The 15,403-nt window shown below is 35.6% G+C and overlaps 1 protein-coding gene across 1 annotated transcript in view; it reads right to left on the reverse strand.

Annotated features, from left to right (window-relative positions):
• Positions 1 to 15,403, reverse strand: part of LOC107082854 (exostosin-1-like) — a 328,874-nt gene that overhangs the window by 36,554 nt on the left and 276,917 nt on the right. Inside the window, exons 6-7 of the mRNA XM_015371737.1 lie at positions 10,158 to 10,277; positions 3,310 to 3,442 (exon numbers count right to left, since the gene is read on the reverse strand). Coding sequence (XP_015227223.1) covers positions 3,310 to 3,442; positions 10,158 to 10,277 — 253 coding nt within the window. The remainder of the gene's footprint in view (positions 1 to 3,309; positions 3,443 to 10,157; positions 10,278 to 15,403) is intronic.

The following is a 15,403-nucleotide window of genomic DNA, read 5'->3' on the forward strand; positions in this document are numbered from 1 at the left end:
GCAACTAGTTTTGATTATCACCATTTGCTTGTTGATCCATGTCAGGGATCTGCAACCTATTAAAATGAAATAAAAACTTGTTAAAAATGAAAGAGAACAGGTATTTTTTTTTAAATATAACTTTAATAACAAATACAGTAGATTTTAGAAAAAATGCTAAAATGTTTTTATTGATGAACTGCCATGACTTTGTGCAAGATAACGGATCTGTTTTTTTTTTTATGTTTTTATCATTAAGGTTGAAAAAAATGTCCTTTGTGACACAATTTTCCACAAACATCAACATCCCATGTAAAAATAAGATATACAACCTTTTGCAAGAACTGTTTGTCTTTTTTTTTTGTTTCCACAAATAATAAAATGTTGGTACGCTAAATGAAAACACATTTTCTTTAGAAGATATTTTTCCAAATTTGTGTTGTCTTTTTACAGAAAGTGTTGATTTTTGACACTAAATATGTTGTATTTATCCAGACTGAGAGAAAGAACGGTTCTTTGAATGTAGTACCGGTAATTTCCAAATCTCTCCTCCATGCTCCACCTTAGGTCAATTTGATTCACCTTCACCTTCAATTTGATATAGACTTTGGGGTAATAATTATATCATCAGCCTCATCAAAAGACATATCAAGTAGTTTTCTTTCCAAAAATTCAAACACAGTTAACTAATTAAGATAAATAGCAGTGAAACTATAGTTTTCTTTAGACTTAATCATTTTATCTGAAGCAGAATTGACTATTCAAGCCTTGAAAAGGGACTTAAGAGTATCCAAGCAATTCCATGAAGTTACATTTTCCATCAGCCAGAATATTGTTAGGCAACTCGTTCTTTTTTTCTCTTAAACTGAAGGTAAGCTGTAACTTTAAGCTTCATATCAAGACATTCATGCTGCTCCGGAGGCCAATGTGTCTGAACAGTAAGTCAAACTTTTTCAAAGTGTCAGGCAGAAGTTGCAACTGCTTCGCCATCAAAAGTTATGGAAAGGTAGCAGAGTGAGACCGCCGAACACACGGCATTGACGGCGGGTTATTCCCCGAACAGCAGCGACAGCAGCAGAAATAGTGATTTACTGCAGAGGCATAAACAAAACAGCTCCATCTCTCGCTCTAAAACCTCCCTCCTCTCCACCTCCTAACCTGAGTGTCCACAATTCCTGTGAGGAAGACAAACATCGATCTGAGTTACAGCTTCAGTCCACGGAGAATCGCTGTGGTCGGCACACACACACCCACACAGACAACCAACCTCACAGCCTGCGGCTTAAAGTTTCTAAACTCTTCTGCCATCAGACACCATTTATATTCACACTATAATACATAAAACCTTTTATTTTCCAATCTGCCAGATATATGTGGCTGACGTGTATTTGTCAAAAAGTGTTCAGTGGTAAATTTTCAGTATATGCAGATTTTCCCATATGAACTATAGATGTTTTTGTTTGGGAGAAAAAAATCTCAAACCATCACTGCCTTGCAGAAATTTCACAACTTTTACTGATGCATGGTATATGTATAAATCATTTTGCTGCTTTATTTCCAACCTATAATCCACAATGTGCTTTTGGTTCCCCTAAAGGAATTTGAATAACCCTAAATTAGCAACCTGGGGATATTGAAAGGCCATATCGAGGTTGAATACATCCATAATCAGATCCCTTTTGTTCTTTTCTTCACGTTTCACTGTGCATGCACTAAATAAAATAAACAACAGATTAGTCCTTGACTTCAGAGTTGCTTGCAGAAGCGGGGATATTTTATGCCAAGGTCCTTTCCCGCTTGTTTGTCTCCAGTGGTGGGCGGTGAAGGTGGACCATGGTGTGCCTCCTGGCTCCAGCTGCCCACGCTTCATTACTTTACCTCAGATTACAGAGTTTATGAGAAGAGTGTGTGTCTGTGCAGTAGGCTTCCTCTAGTTTTCCTGGCCTAAGCTGCAAACATTGACTGAGACCAGATGGAGTTCAATGAGCTACCCTAGATGAAATCACACTCATAGCCCTGTTTTTTATAATAGAATCACACTTCCACTGCCCCACTCTAAGACTCAATTGACAGACTGGGGTTTTATGAATCACAAATACAAAGTTCTTATACTGTAAATTCAACACACATGTTAATTTATTATCAGGGTACAGCTGTTTACCGTAACCACTTACCGAACAGATGGCAGCGACTTTGTAGTTTTATAGCTGCAGTGCATAATTTTCAATGACATCTAATGGTCAGACGGCAGCGACATCAACCCCTCAGACAATACGAAAGCTGTTATTGTACAAAATGGCTTTCAAAATATCCCCATCACCTTTTCTTGCCATGCGATGATCTCATTGGTTTATATTACAGATGCACAGATCAAGATTTGGGAAATGCTTGAATATTTTGTTGGAATTAAAGGAACAGCTCTAGACTGATTTAAATCTTATCTATCTGATCGATTTCAGTTTGTTCATGTTAATGACACATCTTCAACATGCTCAAGGGTGACCTGTGGAGTACCACAGGGATCAGTGCTAGGACCAGTTCTCTTTACTATATATATGCTCCCAATCGGTAGAATTATTAGACAGCATGGGATTAATTTCCACTGTTATGCTGATGATACTCAGCTATATATGTCTATAAATCCAGATGAGGCTAACTCATTACATAGAGGCATGTCTTTTTAGTCAGAGGCACGTCTTGAAGACATAAAAAACTGGATGACTCTTAACTTTCTGCTCATGAATACAGACAAAACAGTAGTTATAGTATTTGGACCAGAGTCATTGAAAAACAAGCTGATTAGTCAGTCAATTCATTTGGATGGGATTAAACTGATTTCAGATAATAAAGCAAAATTATTGCCACCTTGCCAGACAGGACACTGTTAAAAAAAAAAAAAAAAAAAAAGATAATAGAGCAAAAAATCTTGGTGTTATTTTTTTTTATCAGGACCTGTCATTTCAATCCCAGAGGTTTCTAGAATTTTCTTCATTCATCTGCTGATTATTGCAAAAAATAGCAATATCCTGTCCAAGGAGGATGCTGAGAAACTAGTCCATACATTTATTACTTTAAGGCTGGATTATTGTAATTCTTTACTATCAGGAAGTCCACAAACTGTAGTTAAAAGCCTTCATCTGATCCAAAATGCTGCAGCCAGAGTTCTGATGAAAATTAAAAATAGAGATCATATCTCTCCTATTCTAGCTTCTCTTCATTGGCTTCCTGTTAAATCAAGAATAGAATTTAAGGCTGTTTCTAAGTGGTAAGAGAAAGAAAAATATCTGTTTTACATAAATGCTTAAGTAGCTAGAAGATCTCTGTACTAACCCAGGATGGCATAGTAAAAAGGGAACTGAGCAGGATCAGTTGAGTACTGTGGGAGCGCAAAGAGGCCACCAGGTAGGAAATTCCACAGCAGGTGATTTCGGGACACATGAGCCTCCACTCGGTCCTGTATGATCTGTGGGAGGTAGAGAAAAAGAAAGCTAGTGATAGTTCAGAAAATGTAAAAAAAGAAATAATTTCCAAAAACACTCACATCCCGTTCTTAACATGCTTGTATGAGCAGAACATTTAATATCTATCTCTATAAAGAAACATAACTTGTCCAACAGATTGTAGATAATAGCTTAAAGTTCTGATGAAATGAAAAGGAAGCAGCTGCTTGGTAGCATCTGGTGTGCTGGGGAAGTCTCTCCAAGGGTTGTTGCTTGTTTTGAAGTTCTTCTCTTACATTGGAGTCAATTTAACCCCAACATGAGCTGATCATTTGTTATACAGCTAATAATATCCATCTGGGTTGTTACCATAGGTCAGAACATTTCCTCTGCTGTGGCTTCAGCGTAAGATAAATGACACATCTTACAGTACTCCAAGCAATGCATGTACAAATATCATATAAAGGTCTTTTTCTTCCTCTAAATATGCAGTTGCAAAAAAAATTCATGAACCAATTCGGTTTTATGGTAAAACTGAAAATTGTCCAGATGTTTTGAATAAACAAATTACACATTAAGAGTTTAAATAGTTAAATAAAACTAATAATATAGACATTTTATCCATTTAAGCTCTTAATTCTATTTTTAAATAACTCATGCTGTCTAAAAGACATTAAAACCCCTGAATAATAGTCTTTATTGTAGTACCTTTTAAAATTTGAGTGACTTTTGTGGTCAGAAGGGCTTAAAGGTATAGTGGTTTATGTTCTTTTTCCGGTTGGATCATCAAAATAAGTGGTCCTCCTAACTGTCAATCATTCTGGTTATATGTTTTTACATAAGGCCGTCTTACATGCTCTTCTCCGTTTTAACTTAGTGAGTCTGACATACTTGAAAAATTGCAAATCTTCTTCTGGAAAGTAAACTTGTATGAGCGATGCAACAGCAACTTAAAAGAGCAAGCATGAAGAGAAATGGGCTTGTCGCATACGTTTAATAGCCTTTCCCTCGGGAGTGGGTATAGGGTTGTGTATTCGCATTTTTTGTCTTTATTTTTTTGACAATTTAAAAAATTTGCGAAATTCTTCCACTACACTTATTAAATTATCGTAAATTATTTTAAGAAATAAAAATAATTCATGTTTTTTTTTAAATGGAAACCTTAAAATACATGAAATGTTGATAGCCTTGGAAATTATAAAAAGAACAAATGCCTCTATTGTCTTGTGAGAAAACAATGAAATATACTCTGACTGTACCTAAAGTAAAGCATGGCGGTGGCTTGCAGTGGAAACCTGCTGCAAGTTGAGAAGAAGCTGAATTTAAAATAAAAACTGGGGCTGTTAGTTCCAAGCTGGTGCCAATTCACAGGACATGGAATCTCAAGGCATTTACAGTAACTGTTTAATTAGATCATAGTCAAATTGGTTGAAAGCTTCTATCTAAGGAAACCTGGCTGATTGGCAAAAACCTGGCAGTGCATGACTGTCCGTGGACACCTTCAATTTCATACTCTGCTAGGGCTGGCCATTTGATGAAGCCACCAAGGTCTTTTTGCTAATGGTGTAAAGGTGGAATTTGGAAGCCCCACTTAATTGATTCAATCACAATTTACACCTGGCATCAGAAAAAAGCTTATTTTTGAAAGAATAGATTGTGAGATGCAAACCACTTTTTCCACATGATTCAATAGTGACATTTTTCCAGCTGTTTTTAATATTTGCATCATTTCCTTTCTGTGACTGCAGCTTTTTGTTTGTGCTCACTTGCAGCATTTTGTTGGCGGCTGAGGTATATTCAGTTTGCAACTTTTTTTGTTGATTGTAGGTTTTTTGTTCTAGTTTTTGTGATTGCAGCATTTTGTTTGCAGCTTTTTTCTTTTGCATTTTTTTGTGTTTGCGTCTTTTGGGGTTTGCATTATACGTGTAGCTTATTTCCCCATTTTCTGCGTGATTGCACCTGTTTGTAGCGTGCTTCTTTCTTATTTGCATTGCATTTCTTTTTTTTTGTGTGTTCTGGAGTTTGCATAACATATTTTTGCAGCTTGTTTTGTGGTTTGCTATGCGTTTGCAGCTGTCCGTGGTTGTAGTTTTGTAGTTAAACAACACTCTTCTTTTAAGATGTTTGAATAAATTTGTTGACTTCATTACAATGTTTAGGTTTAGGTTCTCTCACTGAACTCACTGATTTGGTCAAGAAAAATGATTTCTCTTTTGGTCCAATCAGTCTCCTCCTTTCCTAAAATGTTGTCATTCGTACAACAGGTTCACACTTGTTAAAGTAGTTAGTTTGAGCTATTTTAATTTGTTTTAATCTTTCTTTGGTCCGTTTCAAGATTTTCAACTGAACTTGAGCTTTGACTATTGCATTTGTTCTTATTCTGCCCTTTCTGGACTTTATAGACCTTTAAGTTTTCCTTTTAGGTTTTCTCTTACACTTTAATTTATGTCATTCTGTGTTTTCCAAGTCATTAGTTTCATTTCCATTTAGTGTCTGTTGTGTTTCTTGTTTACTCTCTGTTGCCCCCTTGTGCCAACCTCCTTTCCCCCTACCTCCCTTCTAGATCTTTCTGTGCACACCTGCTCCCAATCAGTTGATCACTCCATTCATTGTTCTGTTTGGCATATATACTCCTCCTCAGCAGTTACTGTTTACTGGATTCTTTTTATTCCTTATGTTTTTGTCTCCTGAGCGTCTCCTACTTTTTTTTTATTCCTGAGTTCCTTTCTGGATTATTCTGTACAATATACCTCTTAATTAGATCTACAAGCTCTGCATTTGGGTCCTTTACAAACTCCACAGATCCTGACAGCTTTGAGTCTTTGACTTTACAAGAAATGGCCGTTGTGGATGAGTGAATGGCGACAATGGTGCAAAACAAAACCACAGGAATGTACCCAAATGGAACTCTGACCTTAATTAGCTCCTTTTAGATGCAGAAGAAAGCGTCGAGTTTTAAACACTTCTTAGTTATCCAAACTCTTTACCCTATTATTTAGAAGGAATTCGGTCTTTCTACAGAGAAATGTTATTCCTCATTCTTCAGCCATACTCACATCTCATGGACTTAGTTTAATGGATTTAGTGATAATAATAATGTGTTCCACAGTACAGATTTGTGTCTCTTCTTTCTTACATTGTCATTCTAGGTAAAGTACCAGAATTATCACTGATACGTCACCAAATTCAAGCATTAATTCGGCCTCAGTGAATTACCATGCTTAGTGTTATTTATCAACTGCCATACTGACTGCTATGATCAAACATCCTAATTGATAGACTTGAAGTACTGATGCCAGTTTGGGGTTGACAAAGGATGAATATATAAATGGGAATAGTTTCCATGAAACCCACCACAAGCAGGTTATGTGAGCACCCAGACAACAGTGTGACTTGAACTTGATGATATTAGCTTTATTATTTGATTATAGACCTACCTCAGCCTGTCATACAGGACTTAAACACTGTTCATATGTATCAATATTTATAGCATAAGAGAAACTAAAATACACATTTTTATTTTGTTTTTCTTCATATTTCAAGTCTAACTGCACACCATTCTCTTGCATTCAGCTTTGTTTCACACAGAAACATATTAACACACCCACTGTTTGAAACTAAGTGCCAGGCTAGCTGCATGTGGGAAACTAAAGTTATCAACAACGCTCCATTACACCCATTTAGCCCGGTGACATGCTGGCTCCGGGGTTCTTTGCACATCTGGCCAGCAGTACATGACTGTCACTGGACATCTGTCTAATTTCATACTCTGCTAGAGCCGGGCATTTGGTGAAGCCACCAAGGTTTTTGTTTGTGCAACAGAAAAGCTGCCGTCTCATATCCCTTTATTAATCTGAGCATTTAATGTGGGATTAGCTAAAATATCACAATTTCCTCACAAAACTACTTAATAGCTCCATCTGTTTTTTCTTTTTATCAGACTGTTCTTTATGCAGTTACAGACTCTAACAAATTACATTTCAAAAGGGACTTAGCAGCAGATACAATGACTTTTCACTCCATAATTTAAACACTTCTGTATAGTACAACACTGACTTTAGAAATGTTTTATATTTTCTGTTATACTTTTTGTAAAAGGTTTGAGGTTATGCAAATATCACCAATGAGACAAAGTAAAATTTGGTGAAAGTTGTTCTTTAATGAGTTGATACCAAGCCTTATACCGATAACAAATGTTTCTAATTAAGTTCAATAGAAAAATTCTTTGGTACCAGAATTTCAATGTATTAGAAAAATTGGTCAAATCAGAAGTTTAGAAAATTGAGAAAGATTAGTCATTTCTTGCACCTCACTTTTAAAATCACTGAAAATAATTATTTTCTAATGTCCTGAGATAAATATTTTTTATCAATTGATGCTTTGAAAATAATTCTTAATCAAGATGTAAAACCATACATTTTCTGAATTAATAGAATTTTGTTTTATTTTAAACCACAGGGAAACAATAAATCTTGTATTGATGCTAGGATTTGGAAAAAACAGACACACTCCTTGCTATTTGTAAGGCACAGGGGAGGTTGAGCCCCTGTACTGTATAGCTTAGAGTGGGAAAAATGCTATAAAAATTGTGTTAGGAGCAGGTGTATCATAAACATGATGGTGAAAATGTTAGCATAGCCAATTAGCAGAACTAGCTTAATGAGGACATTAGAAACACTTAAACTAAGACTTAGACTCAACTTTATTTATCACTTGAGATTGCCCCTTCAGGGAATTTCTGGTTCCAGTAGCTTATATAGAGTACAAAGGACCGAGTTAAAGCAAGATGCCATTAAGATAAAAATCCAACAGACAATAAAAGAAGAGTGTATATAGTACAAGAAAGCATGAAAAAAGTTGTAATGTCCTGGAATATGTTTCCTTAAGATATAAAAATAACTGCACAGTAAAGAGCTAAGCAAGGACTTTGGTGAACCTAATATAACCAAAATTGAATTTAAAAACAAATGTGATAAGTTTTCACAAGGAATTATGCAAATTTAAGAAAGTAGTTAAAAAGGGTGAGTGTTGGGCTAGCTGTGTTCCAAGATTTCAGGATTTTCTTTTTTTTGCAACGTTTTTCTTTTGTTTTGTTTTTTTTGTTTTTTGTGTTTGCTTTTTTTGCAGTTTGCATTATGCATGCTCGCAGCTCATTTCGGCATTGCACTTGTTTGTAGCTTGTTTCTTTTTTGTTTGTATTTTTTTCTTTTGCATTTGTTTTTTGTCCTTGCATGTTTGGAAGTTTGCATCACACTTGTTTTTGCAGCTTGTTTTGTGGTTTGCTGAGTGTTTGCAGTTGTTGGCCACCGTAGTTTTGTAATTAAATAGCACTCTTCTTTTAACATGTTTAGGTTGATTTGGATTGACAATATTTAGTTTAAATCCTCTCAGTGGCCTCATTTATTTAGCCCAATCAGATAATCCTAATCTGGGGAATTTTAGAGCACTCCAAGATTTTCAACAGAACTTGAGCTTTGTTTATTTTCGGTTTTTGTTTTAAAATGTAACAGTCAGATGAAAAACTGAAAAGTTGATCTTTTCAGTTTTGTTTCATTATAAAGTTTTACAAAATTATCCCTTTATCCCCCTATCTTTTTTGCAAATGCAATAGACAATTTAAAAATCTTCACAGGATATGATCAGCAAGGTAGATGGATAGGAAAAGCTCTGCTCAGAGTATAAATGCTGGTTTAGACCAACAGAAATTTTAAATGTGATTGTGGAGATTAAATGTGCAATTTCAAACCTCAAGGTTTGACATTTAGCTTTATGTAGAAGTAAGGTTCTGGTAATGAAACAACCCAATGGAAACATTCCCAGGCATTTAGATAACGTATCTGTTTTAGCAGCTGAAGCCACGATACTGGGTATCTCTCAGGTCCAGACTGGGTAACGACATTTACCATTACATTTACCAATTTGAATATGGAAAGGAAAGTGATTCCTTAACTATGCGATCGAAAACCTAATGGCTGCAAACCTGTTTAACTTCTATAGGTTGATTAATTTGCCACTTTGGATACACTTTTCTACTAAAGCATTATTGGTTTGTCCCTTTTAGCTTTCATTTTTATGGACTTCTACAAATAAACATAATCAATGTCATATTGCCAAAGACATAAAACTTTCCAAACCCAAGATTGCGACCTGGGCTCTAGTAACACTATAGAAATTCAATTCAACAGTAATAACCAAACCAAGTTTTATAATGAACAGATACTGAACAGAACAATAACTGTTCTTATCGTTTGTCTGACATCCCTGTATCAGAAATCCTTCTGTTGGTTAAATTTATAAAAATAAATGTTCTGTACGTGGTTAGAATATGAGTTGCACCTCTTCAACTGATTTACTCAAATACATTTTCAGAGATTATGTAATTAATTGAAAAACTCTTGCTAAACTGTAGTATGGACCTCACAAATACAATATAAAACTTTGAGCGTGAATCTACTAAATTCATTTATTTTCAATTTCTCTGATGACATTCAAGCTTCAAACCCAACAGACCTTAAAAAAAGATGGTGAGCAAATATACAAATAGGAAAACAGCAATGGATAAAAACACAGCTGTCATCAGGAGACAGAAACTGTGAGGTCTTAACTTTCCAAGGTGATGCACAGCCAGGGGCAATGTACGCTACAGAACAAGATGTTTCAGTTTAGCTGATTAGACAAAGTCCTTCTGACAAACTAAACCCACAAACTCTCATCTAAGACAATTTTCTGCAAGCTTACCTCCAGAGTGGTTAAGACTATTTTGGCTACAGAGGAGAAGTAGGCGTCCCAAAGGAACTGGGTCTGTTGGCGGAGAGCCAGGATCCTGTCACGGCCCACGGATCGGGTAATGGAGGGAACCTGGAGCGAGAGCAGAGGAAAGCTGTTCAGATGACAGTGGGATAGATTAAGTTAGGTTTTAAACAACATGGAGTGAAAGGTAAAAATCGAGGGGGTGTAAAAAAATGGGTAGACAGGTGGAGGAAGCATAAGTTATTTAGTGGAAAGTAAAGATTAAAAGGAAATTTCCCCCTCAGGTTTGAGCCCCTCTAATTCCATCTTCTGTCCATCATTCAGCTTATTCTCAGGACATTTTTAAGCCGTATTCATGGCTAGGGTAAATAACAATAAGTGTAAGAGTTTTTTTTGTTTTTTTTTAAACAAAACTGCATTTCTGATCTGCTTATCAAATTGATCCCATGCTGACTGACATCTCCATTTAACAAATCTTTTAGAAACCTACACTCAATGCTTGTCAGACGTTCCATTGAACAAATTCTCTTGATTTCTTTGTCATTCATGTCATGCTTCAAATATAGGTGAAAAAAGCAATATCCAGAAAAATCGACATCAGCCTTCAAAGTTTAAAAATCTGCAAGAAAACCATTAAGGGCGTCCGAGTTCCCAAACTGTGGCTTAATCCGCACATCTCTGTTATCTAAAAACAGAAGAGTCTTCTCAGTTTACACAATCAGCTCTTCAAGAAAACAAATCAGCAGGAACACACAGGTCTCTGCAGCCAATTAAAATCAAACACTTTACTTATGTAGGCATTTTAATTCTATAAGACTATTGTATGTTCTGATCTTTTTTAGCTTATTATTTGTTCATTTTGGGTTTCGTATAAATACAGTCTGGAATAAATGTAATCCACAGTATACCCATAAGTGGTTAAACGAATACAGCCTAATTTTTATTACGACCTGATCTGAAAGAAGCAAAATTCTATAATGGTTCAAAATTAAACAGACAGATTAATTTAGCACACCACATTTATTTATGGATTTTAAATGCATTAGTAAATTAGACATAACTCAGCAACATTTGAATAATTGGTAGAGTGTTTCCAAGAGACCACGGGCATCAATAAGCTTTACTGGGATAAAATCAGTCTAAGGCGTGCTCATAAGTCCTAATTTAGTTTAGTCTCAGCTCTATGAAAAAAAGAGCATTTATCTTTTTTAGCTCTTTGAAAAACAAATAACATTTATCATTCAAAAAGATGAGGTCAAGAATATTCTCTACACAACAGCTCTAAAGTATTAAATACAAGTTTCACCAGGTACATTCTGCAAAGTTTAGTGTTTTATGAGGAACAGCGACACTAAAGCAGCCCAGATTTGAACTAAATACGTGAAACACACATTACTGGCTACTGTAACTTGATGCAGTTAGTTTTCCCTTTTTTACCTCCAGCAAGGAGGTTATTTCATAACCGTTGGTTTGTCATGTCTGTTAATAACTAAAAAGGTAATGGGCTGATTTTTATTAGGGGTGCATATCATGCCAATGAACAGTTAATTACATTTTGGTGATGACCCAGATATTAATCTGGATTAAGGCTGAAAGAATTAATCAGATAAATCGTTGTTAAATCATAATTGAAATTATTGTCAACTAATTTAATAATCCTTTTATCTTTAACTTGAGTGTAAACTCCAAAACATGCCTTTAGCGGACAGAGTAATCCACTTAGAGCAGTAGGTGTAACAAAATTCTAAAAAGATATATTAATATTTCGCATTTAAGATAAAAAAAAAAAAAAGTTTACCTCTTTAATTATGCTTTTTCCAGAACTCCACATGGAAACATTTTAGTTTCACCTGGTTTAATTCTGTAAAAAAATCTTCTCTAATGAACCATATTGCTAACCGATTGTTAATCAATCAAAGAATAATTGATGGATTAATTGATAAGCAAAATAATCGTTAGTTGCAAACCTAATCTGGATGCAAACCTAATCTGTTTTAAAGATTCTCTAACATTGGGAGTTAGGGAAATTTGATGGAACAAGCAGTTCCCCACTAAACCAGAGGGTGGCAGCAGTGAGTATTGACAGCTTCAGCATCGGACTCTAAATCCGGAGGTATTTTACTAGAGAGAAAAACAAAGGAAAAGGAAACATTGATAATACTTTTGCAGGATCAGTTGAAAACTTTAAACAAAATTTATGGATATATTTGTTTTTAGCAAGAGTTGTGCCTTATGCTAAGGAACAATTAATTTAAATTTGATAATATAACGACCATCTGTGTGTTTTAGCTATAGGTGTAATTAACAGTTTAGGGCAACATGTGCTGCTTGGTGGAGTTAAAAGTGCTTTTCTTGTAAGCAGAACCTTAGAAATGATTCTGTTGATTATCGTTAAAGTATCTTTACTAGAATGATCAACTGGTTGTCCAGACGCCGCCATCACAAGTTTGAGCTGCAAGCCTGCCTTAAGCTTTATAAATCTGACCATTATGCTTCTGCTGCTTATTTAGCACTTATTTATTTATACAGGAATTCTCACTAATATCCCTGGTCATATGTAAAAAAAAAAGTCCTGTTTGGATAAAACTAAACAAAAGAATAATGAAACACTTGAGACCAGTTTCCTTATTAATTTATAGTTTCTGCTATAAATAAAAATGGTAACTTAGCAACACTTTAATCCTCCTTGTCAGTCTTGCAAGATCCTCGTGTTTCATCTTTTATAACCAACCAAGTGGACCTGATCCCAACAGTAGCAGTGCTTTACCTGCCTTAATGGCTGCATTTTTGTTGCAGAATCTGATCCTTATTTGATAATTTTCATGAAACTAATAATAGATTATCTTGTCAAACCATCAGAGGCCACTTCACCTATGGTAAGGTTTTGCATTAGGATGAGTTTATGCCGAAGATACTTCAGAGGTGTACAGTGACATCAGAAAATAACAGAAATATTTTTTCATCCCCAAAAGAATCCAAATCTTTTTAAAAAAGAAGATCTTTTTGCATTTGCTGCATTATTAGAAAATTAGAACCTAAAATGAAAATCAATAGAAATGAATTACTATATGTTTATTTTAACTAACAGGTATTGAGTGCTTCTGATGTCTAAGGGGCTCTTTACCCACTTCTCTTTAAATTTACTGAATAGAAGTCACCATAGTAACTGGTAGGTTGTAAAGACATACAAGGGTAAATATTTCCATCAGAACCAGTGTAAAGTGTGGGATTATTCTGCTGCTGACAGCATAGCAGCTTGAGTTGTGACTACTCAGCTCTCAAAGGGGGGGTATAAGCACCACCAATCTAATCAGCTCCATTCTCTTCCTCCCATTAACTCTAACAATGTTTATGTTTCTCAGCAGGGGGATTTTGCGTCCATCTGAATACCTTGGTGTCTGTTTTTTACATGCTTGTCTCCATGGGGGGGAAACCGACACTCTACATATTAAACTGTTCGATACTGGAGCTCAGAGATGTAATTGAAAGTAATGACTTTCAACTTTCTCAGTAAGTGTTGGAAGGATTAGAGTTTTTTGTTCAACCAGGAGCAGTTCTGAGATTATGCACTCGAAAAGATTTACAAACAAAATGAATAAATCAGACAAAAATGTACTTTTCTTTTGGTAGATCTATAAGAATCCATGGATTTTTTCTGATAATAAATTCTATTGAATGGTTTTACAAAAGTAACATCTAAGAGGAAGTTTAATAATCAGGGCATCTCTCAAAAATATATATAAATGCCTTTTCATTAACTTAGATCTGAATTGAATTAATGGGTATTTACCCATGGCCTCGTGAGACCATCCTGATCTTGCAAGCTTTCAAGGTTTCACTCGCAAATCAGTCTGGAGACTCTCCGTTATAGGAAATTTGGAGCCGTTCACCAAACGAACGTACAATCAGCGTTGGCTTTGAGGCGGGTTGAGGTGTGACGCAACGACAGTTCAGTCTAAAGAACATGGCGGCTTCAGCCGATGAAACTAGAGTTAGCGTGGCTATCAAGCAAGTTTTATCGTAATTACAGAGTATTTCTTTACTGAAAGAAGAGCAAAACACTGCTCTGGAGGCTTTTCTCAGAGGAAAAGATGTTTTTGCTCTTCTCCCGACTGGTTTCGGCANATGTTTTTGCTCTTCTCCCGACTGGTTTCGGCAAGAGTAGCCTGGCTTGTGGTCGTGTTTTCGTCGTCGGTCTGTTAGTACGTCATATGCTTCGTTGATCTGATTGGTTTATTTAGCCCGTCTATCACCAACATAGGCCAATCAGCTAACCAGTATTTTTGCCCCTTCCCAAAATCACTTCAACGGAAGGTTTCCAGATGGATATGCGGAACAAATCCATCTGGCGGAGTCAGGTTAATTTACCCAAGGTCCATTTCACAAAGCATTTTTTATTATTATCAGAGTTTTTTTTATTATTATCAGAGTCAGGGAATAGGATTAAAGGGAGGGAAGACATGCAACAATGGTCAATAGACTCTAACTTCTGAACGAGGGGTCACACTCATGACCCAGGAAACATTGCCACACCCCTTAAAAGCAGGTTTAACAAACTGATAGTGAATTTCTTGATCTATCCTGAGGTTGGACACTGAGTTTTCGGTTTCCAGCCATAAGAAGGTTTACTTGAAGTCAAAAGCATACCACTACAACTATAAAAAGCCATCATCAATGGAGCCTCGAATAGACAAGTAAGTCACCATGACAACAGAGAAGAAGTCTAGCTATTTTCCACCATTGGAATTGGGGGTTTTAATGCAGAATTAAAGAAAATATTGAAAAATGTGAGCAACAGGGCTACAGATTCAACAGAGATGGTGTAGCATAATATTGCTGCTTGAGTCAATGTGTAAGTTTATATGTAGTCTTCTATATCAGGCTGTTTTGACATTTATTAAAAGCACTGTACTCTGTGTTGTACCATTTTTTGTTCACTAAAATAGGAATATTCCTGGTCAAAAACTCATTCCAAGTCAGAACCCTAATAATAGAGTACCTAAAATAGATTTTTACAAGCAGAAACTGAATTTTAGAATGCCAATAAAACAAAATTGTTCAAGTAAGAATTGAGTTTTGGATACCTAGGAAGGTTTACACATTTTAAGTGGCTGTTTTGACATTTATTAAAAGCACTGTACTCTGTGTTGTACCATTTTTTGTTCACTAAAATAGGAATATTCCTGGTCAAAAACTCATTCCAAGTCAGAACCCTAATAATAGAGTACCTAAAA

This window comes from Cyprinodon variegatus, unplaced genomic scaffold (assembly GCF_000732505.1).
Source record: "Cyprinodon variegatus isolate N-32 unplaced genomic scaffold, C_variegatus-1.0 Scaffold64, whole genome shotgun sequence".
Classification (NCBI taxonomy): domain Eukaryota; kingdom Metazoa; phylum Chordata; class Actinopteri; order Cyprinodontiformes; family Cyprinodontidae; genus Cyprinodon; species Cyprinodon variegatus.